The sequence below is a fragment of the Pezoporus flaviventris genome, unplaced genomic scaffold (assembly GCF_033815535.1).
Source record: "Pezoporus flaviventris isolate CSIRO_AGI_PZ_B2104156 unplaced genomic scaffold, CSIRO_AGI_Pfla_v1 ptg000097l, whole genome shotgun sequence".
NCBI lineage: Eukaryota > Metazoa > Chordata > Aves > Psittaciformes > Psittacidae > Pezoporus > Pezoporus flaviventris.
The window spans coordinates 319,311-335,629 of record NW_026892645.1 but is presented as its reverse complement, the minus strand read 5'-3'; the positions used below and the strand labels follow the sequence as shown (position 1 = coordinate 335,629).

General features: G+C 46.2%; 2 protein-coding genes across 2 annotated transcripts; one reads left to right on the top strand and one right to left on the bottom strand.

Moving 5' to 3' along the window:
* Positions 1-163: 163 nt before the first annotated feature.
* SURF4 (surfeit 4) lies at positions 164-13,078 on the top strand. The gene is made up of 6 exons (XM_061476894.1): positions 164-361; positions 6,827-7,013; positions 8,146-8,222; positions 8,832-8,875; positions 9,814-10,000; positions 10,245-13,078. Exons 1-6 carry the CDS (start codon positions 314-316, stop codon positions 10,509-10,511), a joined length of 810 nt encoding a protein of 269 aa, XP_061332878.1. The 5' UTR covers positions 164-313; the 3' UTR covers positions 10,512-13,078.
* Positions 13,079-13,325: 247 nt separating this feature from the next.
* SURF2 (surfeit 2) lies at positions 13,326-16,319 on the bottom strand. Its single transcript, XM_061476893.1, has 6 exons — positions 16,187-16,319; positions 15,776-15,930; positions 15,453-15,556; positions 14,855-15,046; positions 14,114-14,280; positions 13,326-13,426 (listed from the first exon to the last, which is right to left on the bottom strand). Exons 1-6 carry the CDS (start codon positions 16,292-16,294, stop codon positions 13,343-13,345), a joined length of 810 nt encoding a protein of 269 aa, XP_061332877.1. The 5' UTR covers positions 16,295-16,319; the 3' UTR covers positions 13,326-13,342.

Genomic DNA, 16,319 nt, shown 5'->3' with positions numbered 1-16,319 from the left:
TGGCCGGGCCGCGCCGCGCCCGCCGCCCGCTTCCCCCCACACAACTGCCAGGGCGGACAAAACGCCAGCACCGCCCCCCCCCCCCGGGCTGCCCCTTTAAGGCGCGGGCGGAGGGGCGGGGCCGCCCCACCCTCCCCGGGCCACGCCCCTCCCCGCGTGCGCCGGCGCTGCCCCCCGCGCGGCGCCTTTAAGGGCTGGCCTACGTGGCAGCGCAGTGATCGGTGTGCGGCCCGGCGCTGCCCCGCCACGCTCCGCCCGCTGCCGTCTCCGAGAGCCGGGCCCAGGCGCGCCGAGCCGTCGCACCCCCGCCGCCATGGGCCAGAACGACATCATGAGCACCGCCGAGGATTTCGCGGACCAGGTGCGTGCCTGCCTGCCTGCCTGCCTTTCCTTCTCTGGCCGGGCGCCCTTTGTGTGCTGGGCCGCTTCCTCGGGCGCTGGGGCTGGCTGGGGTGGGAGTGAGGGAAGGGAAGGGGAGGGCAGGGCAGGCCGCCGGCCTGTGGGCTCAGCTGGGCCGCGGTAGAGCAGCCGGAATGGCGGCGTCCCGGAGCGGGGTCGCCACCTTGGGGCCTGCTCTTCCGGCGGGCCTGCGGGCTCCCTCGGTCGCGTCGCCCCGAGGGAAAGCTGGGGCCCGGCTTCCCGCCGGAGAGGGAGTGGCCGGCGCGGACCCGGCGGCTGGGTCCCTGTGAGAGTGTCGGCCCCCCGTCCTCATGCGAGCCTTGCGACTGCTCCTCAGCCTGTGTACAGCGAAGCAGACAAGTTCTCCTTGGGAACCGGGCTTCCTCCTGGGAGTGGAAGGAGAGCAGAGTCCGAGCGGCTCTTGTCTTCCTGCAAGCTGTCCGGGCTGGCAAATGGGGCTTAAAGTGGTGTGGGAAATGGGGGCGAGGTGATGGGGACAGAAAAGCGAAAATCTAAGCCCCGACCGGTACCTGAAAACCCAAACTGGAAGATGTTTGCGAGCACTCGGGTGCTGTGCCTGGATAAAAGGAGTAAAAGGGGTGAAACGAGAGCAAGCCAGTTGATGCTATCTGGTAATTCTCTTTACATCTATTTCAGTGAAGGTTCTTACAGATTTCTCTATTAAATAGAATTTTCTAATCTCTTATATGTAAGAGTAGAAACATGTTGAGCATAAGTAGTTGATCTGCTGGTGATGCTTTTAGAAAGATATTCACTGTCATTGTGATTCATCTAATTGAAAATAAGAGGCAACATCTTATCATATTTAACAGGTTCTCTGGAAAACCTGATTCTGCCTGGTTTTACAGCTCTGACTGTTGAAATTGTGTGGTGCAAGAATTCAAAGTGTTTGCCTACACTTACCCATCAGATGATAAAACGTCTTTTATGCTTTCCAAGTAACTAGCCCCTTTGATAATTCTGCCTTCGGATAGCTGCCTAGTAGCTCAGTCATGCTCTTTCTGTATGTGTATACTGCTAGAAGTCAGTATCGCACCAGTGTAGGAGTGATTTACTAAGTGATAACCTTTGGTATATATTACAAATTAACACTTGTCTTATGGAAAGTGTTAGTTCATACTAGATTAAAAAAATATTTGGAACATTTGGACTGAAATTATGTTGAGGCTCCGCTTGATGGAGGCGGAGGTAGTCGAGCTGGACAGTGTCTGTTCTGGGAGCTCTGTGCATTCTCAGTGTACCCTGGATTTCTCCATTGCCTGTACTAGTGCTCAAGAATAACGAGGCTTAAATTTCTGCAACATAAAAGCCCTGTGGTAAAATGTTACAGCTACTTCCATGGTTTATCAGCGCCTCCCGAATGTCTCTTACAAGTGCAATAATAATCCATTCCTTAAATTGAAACACTAAAGCTTAACTTTTCTCAGTTACTGTAATTTCTATGTGAATTGGCAAACTATGCCCTAGATGCCAAGATATTCAGTAGTAATGAGTAATCCAAGGGTGAGCTAGTGCAGTGAAGACACGGTCTTACAAGGCAGCTAAGCTTTTCTGACAGCTAGCTGTCAGAGAAAGGTACTGTCCTGCTTCTCCCATGGCTGTGGGCCCCTTTTCTCTCACACCAGCACTTTACAGTCACTGGACTGGAGAGCTTAACTGGAAGGGAAAAAAAGAGATCATTTTTTCTGTTGGTTCGATTATATCATTGTTAGATCAAGTGAGCACCAGTACTTGTTGGGGGGATCACTTGTGATGAGAACTAGCTGTGAGTTTAGCTTGGCTATAGCATGAGTTCGTAGCCCACAGGTGCACAGTATGGCTGGTGAGCTGTCCTCTGAGCTGTTGGTGATTTCCAAGGCCTGCAGCAGAGGCCTTGCTTGGGCCTGGGCCTGTTGAATTCAGGGAAGGCAACTTGTCAGATACTGGGGAGAGTGGGAAAAACTGTTAAAGGCTCTTAAAACCTGGGTGAGCCACAGTGCAAGGAAATCACAATCTTGGTTCAAAATGATGCCCAGCTACAGGCATTCATGGGCTGATTTCTTTTTAAGCACAGCACCAGCCCAATCTTAATTTCTGAATTATTTATTAATAGATAAAATAATTCAGAATTAATAATTCTAAATATTATTAATAAACCCTATTTTAGTGTTTCCTGTTTAAAAGACTGCATGCTAAGCACTTTAGTGCAGTTGCCATGTACCGCTGACATTATTGTACTGAAAAATAGCTGTATCTGGGCCCTGTGCTGATTGTTTAGGGTTCAAGAGCTGGTTGTCTCTCCTCTGTAATCCCCACAAGAGGGAGCAGATCACAGGAACTTTTCTAGTGTCTGTGCTAATCTTTAGGAATGTGGTTGCTTGGTATTTCTGCTGTCCTAAAAAAGTTATGGACAGAAGTGCAAGGAGACTATTGAGTCACTGTGCTGCAGTGAAAGGGCTGCAAGGGACACCCAGACTCTGGGGGTTTCATTTAATTTTCCAAAATAAATGCTGATGCATGTTCAGCTAATGACAACATCTCTGTATCCTATTTTGCAGAACATGGAAGGGAGAATAAAACATTTAATGTTGGTCTGAACTTTTCTATGTTTTATATTAAAAATGAATTTGGAAATGTTCTCCATAAGTTAGTGATGTCAGTACATCAATCTTGCAGCATTATAAGCCGCATACCCTGTTCTGGTTAGGCTAGAAAATAATCTCCCTATGAAGAATGATAACAAATTCCAATATACAGAAAAATCCCATTTAAGATTTGATTACTAAATAGCTTTTTGAAAAATGGAACTGGTATAAGGCACATTTTAGGAGTGAAAAGCATTATTACAAGAATCTTCCTGCAGTTAAAAATTTAAGATTGCTGGCAATGTTCTGGTGTGTCACAGCTCCATTCCTGCCTTTTGAAGTAAGTAGGAAAGCCTCTGTTTCTAGCTTTCCCAAGGAACTCGCATACATTGATCAACTCAGCGTGGTGAGTGCTGTTGTCCTAGTGATGTTTATGTGAGAGTTCTTTCAGTGGATGTACACAGGTTGGTGAAAGAAGTTATTTGTTCTTTTTTCTCTGCCAGAGGATTGAGCATCCTATTCCATGAAGGATCACCGGCTGCTGGAAGTATCTGATCTCCTGGAACAAAGGAAACCCTTAAATGAATGTCATTTAGATATTTGCAATATGCTTTTATGGGAAGCTGTAAGCTAATAATGCTGTGCAGCACACAAGGGCTTTCTGGGTACATCAGCAGGCTGCTCTGCTAATCGCCATGATCAGCACTTCCCTGATGTAAGAGCACACCTCCTGGCTATGTACTGGTCTTAAAGTACCTGTAGTTATGGTATATGCACTTTGAACAGGACAGACTAGAGTTTTAACAAATTTGATACTGCTGGAGGTAGAATATAGTTTAGAAAGCATCATAAAGAGTCAAAACAGAATGATTTTTATTACCTCTGTTTGGACAGGCCCTTGTCATGGGTTTGAGTATTTTAAGCCTCATTTTGGAAGATCCTGGATCCTCTTGTACATCTCTGCTTGTTGAGAGGAACAGTGAACTCTGCCCTGATGCTATTAGAGGGGAAAGTGGCAACGCAGAGCCCCACTAAGTGTATGCTAGTGACTTGGCTGCCAACATAGAACCAACTGGTCTTCAAAATAGTTCTACTTCAGCATGTTGTTTTCTCTTCTCAAGATGTATTGCCTCTTGGAAGGAGGCAGTGTGTGCTAAGAACAGGTGATGCAAAACCCACAGTGGAATAAGCTATCCTATTACTTGATGTCATGAGTTTAACACTGCAGCTTCCATCAATCTCAACAGTTTTGCTTCGGTTTACAGATATCGTGCTTAGTGGCATGCATGTTTCGGGTCCCACATCTTAGCTGGATATGTTTATCAACTGCAGTTACCACATTTCCCATATGTGCTGCTTTTATCTGTGTAAATTTTAAAGGAAGTAGGAAGTGGTCTAAGGTTACAACATTTGAGACACAGTGATGTGCAGAGCAGAAAAACAGTGTGTCTGGTACTATTAGTTCAGTCCCACTTCTGGAGATCTCCTGTTTCTTAGAAGTTATCTTGTCCTTAGTTAAACTAGTTGGGTGATTTATACCCAAACCCTCTAATTGCAGAATCACTTGGTGGTGTGTTCTCTTCCTTTAGTTATCACATAACTGTTCTCTTGCTTTCTCTCTGGATATCTATGGCTAGTTGTTCTTTTGGCCTTGATCGTTGTTCATACAGTCTGTTTCTGAAGCTGATTTACTTCAGGCTTGCTGTGTACAGGGGCCATCAACTTGTGTGTAGCTAAGTAAATGCAGCTACATGGGTTATGGATGTCCAGCGATGATAAGGTTGCTCCTTTACACCTGGAGAACAGGTAAATGTTAAATGCCTTCTTGCTTCCTTCACCTGGACTGTTGGCAGTTACCCTTTCAGGAAAGGGGAAGATGAGATTAGCTTACATGACCCGTTTCAAAATAACAAAGATGAGGCCTGGAGGCAGATATCCTCTCTAAGGTTTCTGCTTTGTTCTGTCTCTCCACAGCAGGTCTCTTCCTTTTCCTTACAGATGCCTTCCACTTTCTTTTTTTTTCCTAGACCAGAGTTGCTTGTTCTGGATCTCAACACAGCAGAGTTACTGCACAAACCACTTCTGGGTTTGTATTAGTTCCAAAATAACTTTGTCCTTAGTATTCCATAGCAAGTTTGCCCAAATGCACAGTGAAATCCAGGAGAGAAGCAAGCTGTAAACCAAGCTGTGCGTTTCATGCAGTGACAAAGATCACAGATTTTCTTCTGACTCATTCATCCAACTGTTGACATGGCTTAAAGCCTGAAGTGGCAGCCCTGAATCAGAGTACAGCTGCAGTTAAAATCTGCTCCATTGACTTGACTCTTGACCTTTAGACTCTGGCTGCATGCAGTACAACTGCTGTAGTTTGTTCCCATAGTCACTGTTTAATTAAGTCTGGCTGCTGTGGTTTTTTTTCTTGTGATAATTTTCAGTTAAACAGTAAGCAAAGCTTGACATTTGCATAAGCTCTAGAGCAGCCTTTAGTAATTACTAGTTACTTTGGCAAGGGTAAACTTTCAGCAGTGGCTTTAGTCTCCTTGCTCCATGCTCCCATATATACTGAAAGCATGCAGTGCTGCCAGAGCTGTAAAGATTTTGCCCAGGAAGAAACCAGTTGGCCCTCTTGTCTAACCTGAGGTCAATGGAGATACTGAATTACAAAAGAAAAGGCTTGTGCGCCTTCTCAGTCCATTTTTCATACACAGTTCAATGCTGTCTAGAAGATGCCTATACACACATGGGCTCTCCCACCCCTTTTCATGCTTGAAGTATTCCAATATTGTATGAATAACATGACTCAGTGTGCCATACAACACATGGAACTTCATGTAGGTTAATGTGATTTTGTTAAACAGCAGTTCCTCCTAGTCCTAATGCGGGGATCCCTGTGGATTCTGGAAGCTAGTTCTGCATGAAGCCTCCTGGCATGGGCATTTACTTCCACGAGTATTAACCTGCTTAAACTGCTTCTGTCATCTGGAAGCAAAACCCTGCTGTTTAATCTTGTACTTGTTTTTAGATTAAATTCACATTTGTTTCTTATTAGATTGCATTGCTCAAACAGGAGCATACGCTGGCTGCAGATACATCCTCTGAGAGATGTGGCTAAGCTGAACCTGTGTGTGGAAGAGGCCAGCCAGGTGCTGGCTTGCACCAAGTGACAATGCAAATCCAAGTGCTATTTTTTTAATGAAAGTAGAAACTGTGTATACTTCGAGGACAGAGGGTGCAGTTTCATGCAATGGCCACACTGATCTGGTTGCTGCTGCTGGTACACAAGAGCACGTGCTTTGCACTGATGCTTTTCTGAGCTGTTAGGAAGAACTGGTTTGGCAGAAAGCTCATTAATGTTTTTCAATTTGTATAGAATGGGTCTCCTGTCAACCTGACTCACCGAGTCGGTTGGTTACAGGGTGTTGAGTGCCTGAGCATGTAGGACTGTCATTTCAGCTCCTGGCTGGCTGATGGTTGAGATGTAACAGGAAACCCTGAGACAGAAGCTAAAACCAGGGTCAGCCTTCAGCTAGTAAGAGCTTCATCAAACACAGTTCCTTATGTAGGAAGATGTTGCTGGATTCTGGTTTTCTCCAGGTCCTTGTCCAAAATATTCTTGGGGTGGCATGTGACAACAGGTTTCCCCCTGCTGCTCCCACCTGTTCTTAAACTGAAGTGGAGAAGAATTTCATTAAATCGAGTCCCAAGTATGTGTTTCTTTCCAGATGTTGATTTACATGCATAAGAACTGCCAAGTGCATAAGTCTGCAGAGTGCATGGATCTGTTATGGCTTGAGTATCACCTTGCCTTGGTCCCCTGCTAACGTTGCTGTCTGCCCGTGCAGTTCCTGAGGGTGACGAAGCAATACCTGCCCCACGTGGCCCACCTGTGCCTGATCAGCACCTTCCTGGAGGATGGCATCCGCATGTGGTTCCAGTGGAGCGAACAGAGGGATTACATTGATGGCACATGGAACTGTGGCTATTTCCTGGCCTCCATCTTTGTGTTCATAAATCTCTTTGGACAGCTAAGTAAGTGGCTCTAAGGCTGTTAAGGTGGATGCCAGAGCACTCCAGTGTGTCTGCCACCCTGGCTTGTGTAACCACTGTGAATCATGTAAGCACGGGATGCTTCACTGACTTCTTAATAGCCACTGAAAGCTTAGAACTGATAGTACCACATGGGCTGAATGAAAAGAACTCAATTGACTTGCTTCAGTCTTTCCTGGAAGTGATCTTGGAGAATTTCTTCTGACGCTACCTCTGAGTCAGATGCCAAGAATCCATTAGGACAATATGTTTTCAATTCTGTACATGCCCCTCTGAACACATACACCCCCTGAATTTTCTAAATGAAATACTCTTATTTCTTAAATAGGGCAGTGTTAAGACTTTCCTGGTATCCTGATTTAAGGGGTATTAATCTCAATGGCAGTCTTGTCCTGCAGGTGGTGTGCTTAAGCCTGACAGGGGCTTGTGTTGGAGATTTTTCAAAGTCTGGGATTAAAAATAAGCCCAGAAGCAGAGCTCCTGTGACTGTGCTGGTGGGCCTAGAGAAACGGAGAGAAGTCAGATCCTTTGCTGTTCATGTTGTGTCCCTTGATTGCTCTGGCAATTTCTTGTCTTGTGTTTGGGTTTAAATTATTTGATTTTAACCTCATATTTTTGTGTAACAAATCAGCTTAATTGAATACAGTTACCAGTCCTCATGTCAAAGTAGCAAAGGTTGTCAGTGCTTTGTGATAAAGACTTGAGGAAGGCTATAAACCAAAAGCTTTGAAGGAAAAGGAGTACAGCATGTTTGCCCTAACACCTCTTTCACCAAAAAATAAAATAAATCCATAGTTAGTTGAGTTCCTTTTTAATTTCTTGTAATGCTTCAACACCAATGGCTGCTGTACAGTGCTGTGTTGGGGGCTGCATTCAGCATGTGCTTACCCTTTGTAAAATAAAAGATGTTTCTGGAATTAGAATACATTTTAAAATGCCGTAAGACTTCTAGGTTCTCAAACTGATTTGTGAAAGTAAAATTTCCTGCCTGATGTTCTTTGTGACTCAGTGGAAAGCAACCAGTGTCTGCTCAGTTCAGAACAAGTTAGCATTCCTGCAGCATCTTTTCCTGTGCAAGCCAGAAGTGTAACTGTGTTCAATTTCCCCAACTCAGGCGGCTGCATCCTGGTGCTGAGTAGGAACTTTGTGCAATATGCCTGCTTTGGACTGTTTGGAATTATAGCATTACAGGTAGGAGGCTTGAGTCTTCAGCCCTTCTAAATTGTATCTTTCAAATCTTCTCGCTTAGCCCCAGTACTTCCAACATAGTTAAATACAACTCGCAGCCCTGGAATTCTTCTCCACCCTGGGCTAGTGCCAGTCCTCAATGGCATTGAACTATTTTGCGGCTTCTGATGTGCCCAATAGATCCTGAGCTGTAATTCAGTTGGCTGGAGACATTGATTCAATACTTGACCAGTTTAGCAGAAGTGACTTGCACTTTACCTGTATGTGAGTAAAGTGCCAAATGTGGAACTTGCAGTTGCTTTGGCCTTCAGCACACAGTTGTTATAAAAGATCCTAGCTAGTAGTAGCCTCCTTCCTATTCAAAACCAATGAATTGGGGGGGAGGGGGTGTGGGGTGTGTGTGGCTACAGCACAAGTCAATCCTGGCTTCTGTTCCCTGTTTTACACTGGCTGACTGGACCACACTGATGTAACTACCTTGTTTCCTTCAGTATAACATACCTGTAACTGACTTCTGCTATGGATAGCACAGGCTTGAGACTATAACATAAATTCATAATGTCAGTGCAGTTTGTATGGTGTTTTAACCTGGCTTTTTTTCCCTTTGCCTAGACTATTGCATACAGCATTCTATGGGACCTGAAGTTCTTGATGAGGTATGCCTGCTTCTTAAGAGTTTATCAGAACAGAACTAAAACTGTCCTCTGTCACTGACAGGAAATGATCTCTGTACATAGTGTTTATTAGAAATACACCACTAGAAGTATTTGCATATTGTGCATTTACATTAAACAAGAAATGTCAGCATTTAAAAAATGAGTAGAGTCTGTGTTAAGCCATAGACCAGTATTATAGAAGGCAAAAGACTAATCCCAGCCCTCTAGGATCTAAGTGCTTCTGCTACTAACCTTCTTGCTGAGCGCTCACAAGCAACTGTCTAGACTGGGTCAGTGAGCTGCTGTTATTTCCTAAATGGCTAAAATAGCAACTGTGCTTAAGCATGACTGAAGCCATTTTCTGGTCTAGCTAAAACATACAGATACTAGAATGGTTTCTGGGGTTTTAAATCCCTAACACCTTCTTAGAGTACAAGACAGGGCTTTTAAACATGAGCTTTCTTGCCAATCCTGAGTAATGGCTGAATGTTGGCTTTTCACCCCTCTCCTTTGAGAAGGGGGGTAGGGGGCAGCACAAGAACTATACTCTGGGCTTACTACAACCCTGTAACCTGTGTAATTTTTAGCAGGACTGCTATTCTGTTTTCTCAAACCTGAGGTACAGAATAACTTCAATACAAGTAAAGTCATGCTGTGACAGATGCTAAGCAGCTGTGCCCGAGCTGAGGGTGCTGGACTTCCCTGGCAGGCTTTACAGTCTGCACAGGCCTGGGGAAATCCTTGAGCACAATACTGGTGTGTCAGCTGTGAAGCCTGATGCAGGCACACTGCATGGGAAAGAGTAGGTCACTCCTCCCCAGCATGCAGATTCTTACTGAGTTTAAATTGTCGGATAAAACTTTAAATCACTAGAGTAGTGCAAATTATAAACTGCCTTTGGGTTTGTTTTTTTTTTTTTCCCCCCTGTCTTCCTGTAGGAACTTGGCCCTTGGGGGAGGTTTGCTGCTGCTTTTGGCCGAGTCGCGCTCAGAGGGGAAGAGCATGTTTGCTGGTGTCCCCACCATGCGGGAAAGCTCCCCAAAGCAGTACATGCAGCTGGGGGGCCGTGTGCTGCTGGTCCTCATGTTCATGACACTGCTACATTTTGATATGAACTTCTTTTCTGTAAGTATCCGAGTATAAAAGTATGAGTTAAGGAACTAGAATACAGTACCAGCTCCCTGATCAGCTGCAGCACCTGCTCAGTGCTTATCATTTAAGTCTATTTTTTAGTAGAATTAATATGTAGAGAAAATTACTAGATCCTCTGTGCCACGACAACCTGTTCTGTTGAACTTGTCCATGCTCTGTTCTGATTCTTGTCTGTTTAAGAGCCATGTGTAAGCTTGTGGGTTTTTTTTATTTGCAGATTCTGCAGAACATTGTGGGCACAGCCCTGATTATCTTGGTGGCAATTGGCTTCAAGACTAAGCTGGCTGCCTTGACTCTAGTCATCTGGCTGTTTGGCATCAATATCTACTTCAATGCCTTCTGGACCGTCCCAGCCTACAAGCCCATGCATGACTTCCTCAAATACGATTTCTTCCAGACCATGTCTGTCATTGGAGGCCTCCTCCTTGTGGTTGCACTGGGTCCTGGTGGAGTCTCCATGGATGAGAAGAAAAAAGAGTGGTAACAGGAATAGCAACACTTCTTGGGACATAACATATTAAGTCAAGAACTGATTCTTTATGGATTCAACAAAAACTGCCAGCATTTTACACGTACATGCCCCCTTCCTATTAAAGGCACAGATATTCTGAATTTGATTTACAGTGGCACCAGTAATGTAATAGAAAAAATCCTATTTCTTCAAGAAAAGTTGCCTAGGCTTATTCTAACTTTCTAGATTTGGAACTAACCCAAGGAACCTGCATTTTGCTGATGCTTCAGTGAGTTGCAGTAGAACAGTAGTTTGCTGTCTTTAATGTCAGCAGTGTTTTGAAATTTGAAGTACTGTGAGCAGATACAGCTGTATCATTGTGTACTGTTGGGTTCTAGCTATAACTAAAAAAGTGGCTCCCATGTCTCACCCTCATTAAAACTGTCTTGTGCACGAGGAGTTCCCTTGCTGATCATAGCATTTCTTATCAACGTGGAAAGCAGCATCAAGAAAAAACAGTTATTCTGCTGCTTAGAGGCCTGTAATTCCATTTTGTTTAACAGGGGAAGCATTTCCTACCCCCAAATGGAAGGTAAAAAAAACGCTGAAAGTAGTTGTACCCCTCTAGGTAAGAAAAGGGAGGGGGTCTTCTAACATGTCCCAGTTCCCCTCTCAAGAGGAACAAGGGATAATCCTTTATTGCTAATCAGGAGTCCTGTTTTGCTAATCACATTTCAAGGAGCGGAGGGGGTGATACTCCTGAAGAGACAGAATGTCAGATTCTGTGAAAATTATGTGCCAAAAGAACTGTATTCAGCATTCTTTCCCCAGAGTTTCCTCCTGAATTCCCAAGAAGGGAGCCAAGTTGTGCTGCAGGTTCCATAACAGAAGCTCCTTTCTGCTATTAACCAGCTTCCATCCACGTATGCCCCAAATTCCTATCTGAATTGTAGGTTATTGGTAAAAGTGTCTTAAAAACTGCAGAACTCCCGCTTTTCCCTGCAGTCGGTACGGGTGAGAGGGGAGCAGTCAATCTTCTCATCTGTAGGGTTGCTTCTCTGATTCGTTTCTGTCGGTCCCGACTGCGCCAGTACCTGTGACAGCAAGGGGCCGGTTGAGGCCAGCCCTTTCTCTGCCCCATGGTAGTTCATCCCAGGCTGTGCAGGGAGGACACCCATCAACTCTGTGCTGCCAGAGCCCCAGTTCTCGGCTCTGAATCCAACGGTTATAGCTGAAGAATGCAAATTCAAACCCATGCAGGGAATAAGCAGCTGGGGATGTAACTTGTGTGTTCAGAGGGAGGAACTCCTCAGTATAAGGGGGGGAAAGACCCTATTTCCACCTTTCAGTGCCACAATCACTGTGCCATGAACATGCTTAGTGCTGCTCAGAGGAGGCATTTTGTCCTCTGCCAGTCAGCTAGGTAAGCTTGTTTCACTAGATCATGAAAGAGTTCTAGAAAGCATGAGCCCTCCCAACTTGCTAATACTACATGAATACCTTGCACTGTTGTCTCCCTTGAGAAAGCTGCTCAACTGTTTGTTCAAGGAGTAATTCAGCTGAATGTCTCCAGCAGGAGCTATTTACCAGGGTCTGCTGGTAAGGACACTAACCTGGACAGTTCAGCTTAATGGTTGCTTTTTAGGAGAGAAAACTAGTCTGAAAGAACTGATGCCAAATAGAAGAGCACTGATGAATGTTAAACCAATGATTTCATCATCTTGAAGGGAAAATGGCCAGTGTAATAGCAAGATGTGCTGCTGCTGAAGGAAAGGAATCAGTTGGGGGGTAGGTTGGAGGGAAAGCCAGCAGTTACAGTTGGGTCATATAGAAAGCTTGCTTTTTAAAAGGTTTTGCAAGAGGATTTTTTTACCTCAAGTGTTCGCTGTGCCCATCTCTTCATAGCAAAACTAATCTGTCCAGTTACGGATAAGCAGCACAGGTACTTTTTGCTCAGTTTCACTGCAGGTCTTGTAATGGTTTTAGACTACATCAAGGCAGCCAATCTCAGATACTTTAACTGCTGGTGGTGTTCATAGTATTTATAAATGGAATGACAGAAACTACTCCTGTAAGTAGCCCTTAAGTTGGCTTTCTCAACTTGTGTCCTAAGGAGCTGGATGACAACCTGGTCTGAAATGCTGACTGACCAGTTTCCTCTGTGAAAATCGAGTCCCTTTTCCAGCAAAAGACCCCAGAAAAGGAACTGATATTGTCCCTTGCAGCAGAAATGTTTTGGTACTAAAGGGGCATGGTCAGGAGGAGGGCATTAAAGGTATTTCCAGGCAGCACAATATGCAGACTTACTGTGAGTCCTGATGCAGAAGGTTCTGGTTTCCTACCTATGCTGCTGTGTTTGTGCATCTCCCAAAAATCCCATGACCTCTCCCCATGGCTGAGAAGCTCTCACAAGCAGGGTATCAGCTGTCAATTGGCTCTGCAAAGTGTTCTGGAATTCATTCTGAATATATTTTTGCTTTCTATGTGGAAAAAGAAGTATAAATTCTCATTTTTATGCTGTATTTTGTACCTTAGTTGTGTTTGAAAATGTTTTGATTTTTGGAAACAATCAAAATAAAACAATGGCATCTTTGTATCCACCTGGCGTGTGTGAGTGGTGACACTCCCCAAGCAGGTTGCTGGTTACTGCTCCTGTGCCACCTATTGACAATCCTCTTCATGAGGAAGAGTCCCCAGCTCTGGGCTGCCTGCATGTGGCAGTGCTTCTCCCTGGGGGGGCAGCTTGAGGCTTTTGAATACCACTTGATTCTACCCCACTGCTCCCCTCCTCAGCTCTAACAGGTAACAGCACCCACTAGAATTGTTACACAACAGGCTTCAGACCACTGTAGTTATCACAAAGTTTATTTGCCATTGGCTGCTTTCTTCAAGTTCCTGGGTTTTCGATGATGACTCTTGAATTTCTTCTTTAAAGGGCCTGACTGTTTCTGTAGAGAAAAATAAGTTAATCAGCTGATTTCCAAACCCCCAAGACAGCTTAGAGAAACTGAGTGTGCTTTCCTTCACCAAGTGACAGAGCAGAGGTCTTTCCCTGCCCCTACCCTGCAAGTTTGCATCCCTTTCTCTGACAGGCCTCTGGTTTCATCAGATACTCTGTGTAGCGATGAACCCAAATTTCACCCAGCCTCAACTCTCCGGTTTGATATAGTTACAAAGGATCTAGCCCCTTCCTCAGGGAGTTAAAGGTTTGTCCACCTTTTAGGGAACATCTGTCTCCTTCCCAATCTGAGAAAGTATATTCTTGCAAGGCAAGACCTGGCCAGCTCTTCAAGAGGCAGAAAAAGGGCTTAGAAGGACCCTGTGCCTTCAAAGGGTTTAATTTGTGTTTGTGTGTGTAAGGGACACACTTCAGTCTCTCTCCTAGGCCAGTGTGCAGCAGGATCCTGTCAATGGCCTCTTTGTACGGGCAGGAACAATCCTAGTGACTGCAGACAGGGTGAATTGCTGGTGGCAGTTCACAGCTCGGGACACAGCCAGGGGGTGGCACATGGGGAAAAGTCATTCTGAGTAACTCTGCACCTTCTGCTGGTTCTCAGACAGGAACAGATCAAACATGTACAGGATGGGATCCCAGCTCAAGGCTCCCCTACTGCTGCATGCGGCGCAACTCCCACCTTTCCCCGTTTGTTGCCACTGGCTCTGCTGACACCTGCTCTTCCACCATCCTCTCTGTTCGTGTCACCATTCTGCTTGATCCCATCATCCTCGCTGTCTGTTGCAAAGTCATCACTGCCCGTTGTGGTTTGTGGAGCCGCTGAGCTTTTTCTTGGAAAGAGTGCAGCTAAAATACAAATACTTAGCTCAGCATTGGCCCCCTGTGGCACAGGCTTCCCCCCGACTTTACGCTGAGGACATCTTAAAAGCAATTTCCAAAGATGCTTCCAGTCGCTGAGCTCGTATGTGTCACTACTGGAATACTTGGGAAATAAACATGCTGGTTTATGAGGAGTGTGCTGGTGCTCTCACTCATCCCACTTCGGGGACTGCTCAGCACAGGCTGTTCTGGGGTGTCATCCCTGTCCCTCCCACAGCCAGGCAATACCCACAGGTGTAAGCAGCACAGCCTGACCAGCTTCTCTGAGACTCAAGGATTTGCTAGGAAATGAGGAAAGCAGAGATACCTAAAGCAGTAAATCGCAGCGGATCCTGGATCCCTCCCCTAGCACCTTATGTGATCCAGCTCTGGTTATTACTTAGTGGTAACTGCAATTTCTTCTCTGGTGGTAGTAAGCTTTACTGAAACCCAAGAACTCCATGCCTCTGGCATGTAAGCAACAACACTATAAAGAAGCTGGGAGAAAATCCCTTCAAAAAGCTCCCTTCAGGACACAGATGATAGTGATGTTCTCACTCACATGGGTACAGGTCACTCATGCTATCGTCTGTCTCCTCTCCATCCTCATTGCTGGACTGTGGCTCCCAGAATTCCTCTTTTCTGTAAGGCTGCCTGCTCCTGTTCATTTGGTCATCAGAGTGCTGCGTCCACCGCTGCTTCTGTCGCAGACACGCCGGGATGTACTCCACTCCTTCCTTCTGGCACTCCTCATCTAAGAGAGCAGCTCTTAGGAAGGCCACCCTACCACCTCAGGCCTTTCCATTCCCAGCTCCTAGCTTGCGCTAAATGCAACTCAAAAGCAAGTCAACCTCCAACTCTAATATACATTCATGTAATCTACAGCAATGCTATGGACCATAATAGAGGGGAAAGACGTTTACACTGAGCCTGTGCTGGAGAAAACTGCCCTCTCCAGTAAGGATGTTCCAAGGTATTTGCTAGAGGCCAATTGCTCCCTGCATCTGGGATCTTCCTCTGTAGCTGAGGAGCACACACAGCAACAGCAGCACTCTACTGCCAATCTAAACAAAACTGACTCCCTTCACACAGATCTAGTGGAATCTCAAAAGTTCAGAGAAAAAAACTCCTCTGCTTGTATCTTCAGAAAAGCTACTTACATGTTTTGAGGGCCTTCTGATAGCGCCTCCCCTGGACATGAGACAGCACTTGCTCTGGGTACTTGTTGATGTGCCTGAGAGTCAGCTTGCAAAACAGCTGGTGCCTGACAAAGGCAGAAACAAAGAGCAAGCAACAGAGTTTAAGTTTGCTATTGCGCAGTAACTTCTCACTTACAAGGCCTGTGCTCAAAGTTAATAAATATTTTATAAAGACTTTTCCAGTCTCCGAAAACCCACAGACTCAAGAACCTTTGTAAAACTCCACCACTGTGTCTAAGATTGAACAAAGCATAAGCATGTCACACAGGGGGAAGAATACGTACAGGTTCTTTGTGCTGGGCACTATATGGGGCTCAAACACGCTGTAGTCAAACTCTCTGGCTGTCTTTATCAGCCGCTGATACTTCTTGCCATTAGTGTAAGCCTGCAAGTCCGACAGCCGACACAGCATCTCGTGTCCCGTCAGCCTGCACCGCACCTGAAGGAAACGTCTGGTCAAGGAAGCGCAGGGGTACCCAGAGCTGGGGCACACCCCGAGCCCCCACCAGCGCCCCTCTCCCGGCCCGCGCCCAACCTCCCCACTGAGACAAAGCCTCTGGGCCCGGAGCTCACTGGGTCGAGCCCATGCGCCGCGGTTCCCCCAGCTCGCTCAAGGGACGCGGCCCCGGCCCCGGCCTCCCCTTGCAAACCCCTCCGAGAGGCAGCCGCGGTCCCCCACAAGGCTCCAGCCCCACCCGGCCCGGCTGCACGAGGCTGAGCAGCGGATGCTGCAGCAGGAAGAGCCGCTCCGCCTCGGGCACCTCAGCCCCAGCGCCCGCAGGCCCCGCCGCGCGCTCCGCCATGCCGGACCAGCGCGCCCCACTTCCG

Excerpts from the sequence above, each read along its gene's own strand:
- SURF4 (XM_061476894.1), top strand. The coding sequence starts at position 314 with ATGGGCCAGAACGACATCATGAGCACCGCCGAGGATTTCGCGGACCAG. Across the intron at positions 8,223-8,831 it reads TTGGAATTATAGCATTACAG|ACTATTGCATACAGCATTCT; the intron begins GTAGGAGGCTTG and ends CCCTTTGCCTAG. Across the intron at positions 8,876-9,813 it reads GACCTGAAGTTCTTGATGAG|GAACTTGGCCCTTGGGGGAG; the intron begins GTATGCCTGCTT and ends GTCTTCCTGTAG.
- SURF2 (XM_061476893.1), bottom strand. The coding sequence starts at position 16,294 with ATGGCGGAGCGCGCGGCGGGGCCTGCGGGCGCTGGGGCTGAGGTGCCC. Across the intron at positions 15,557-15,775 it reads GTGCCCAGCACAAAGAACCT|GCACCAGCTGTTTTGCAAGC; the intron begins GTACGTATTCTT and ends TGCCTTTGTCAG. Across the intron at positions 14,281-14,854 it reads CATGAGTGACCTGTACCCAT|CTGCACTCTTTCCAAGAAAA; the intron begins GTGAGTGAGAAC and ends TTTGTATTTTAG.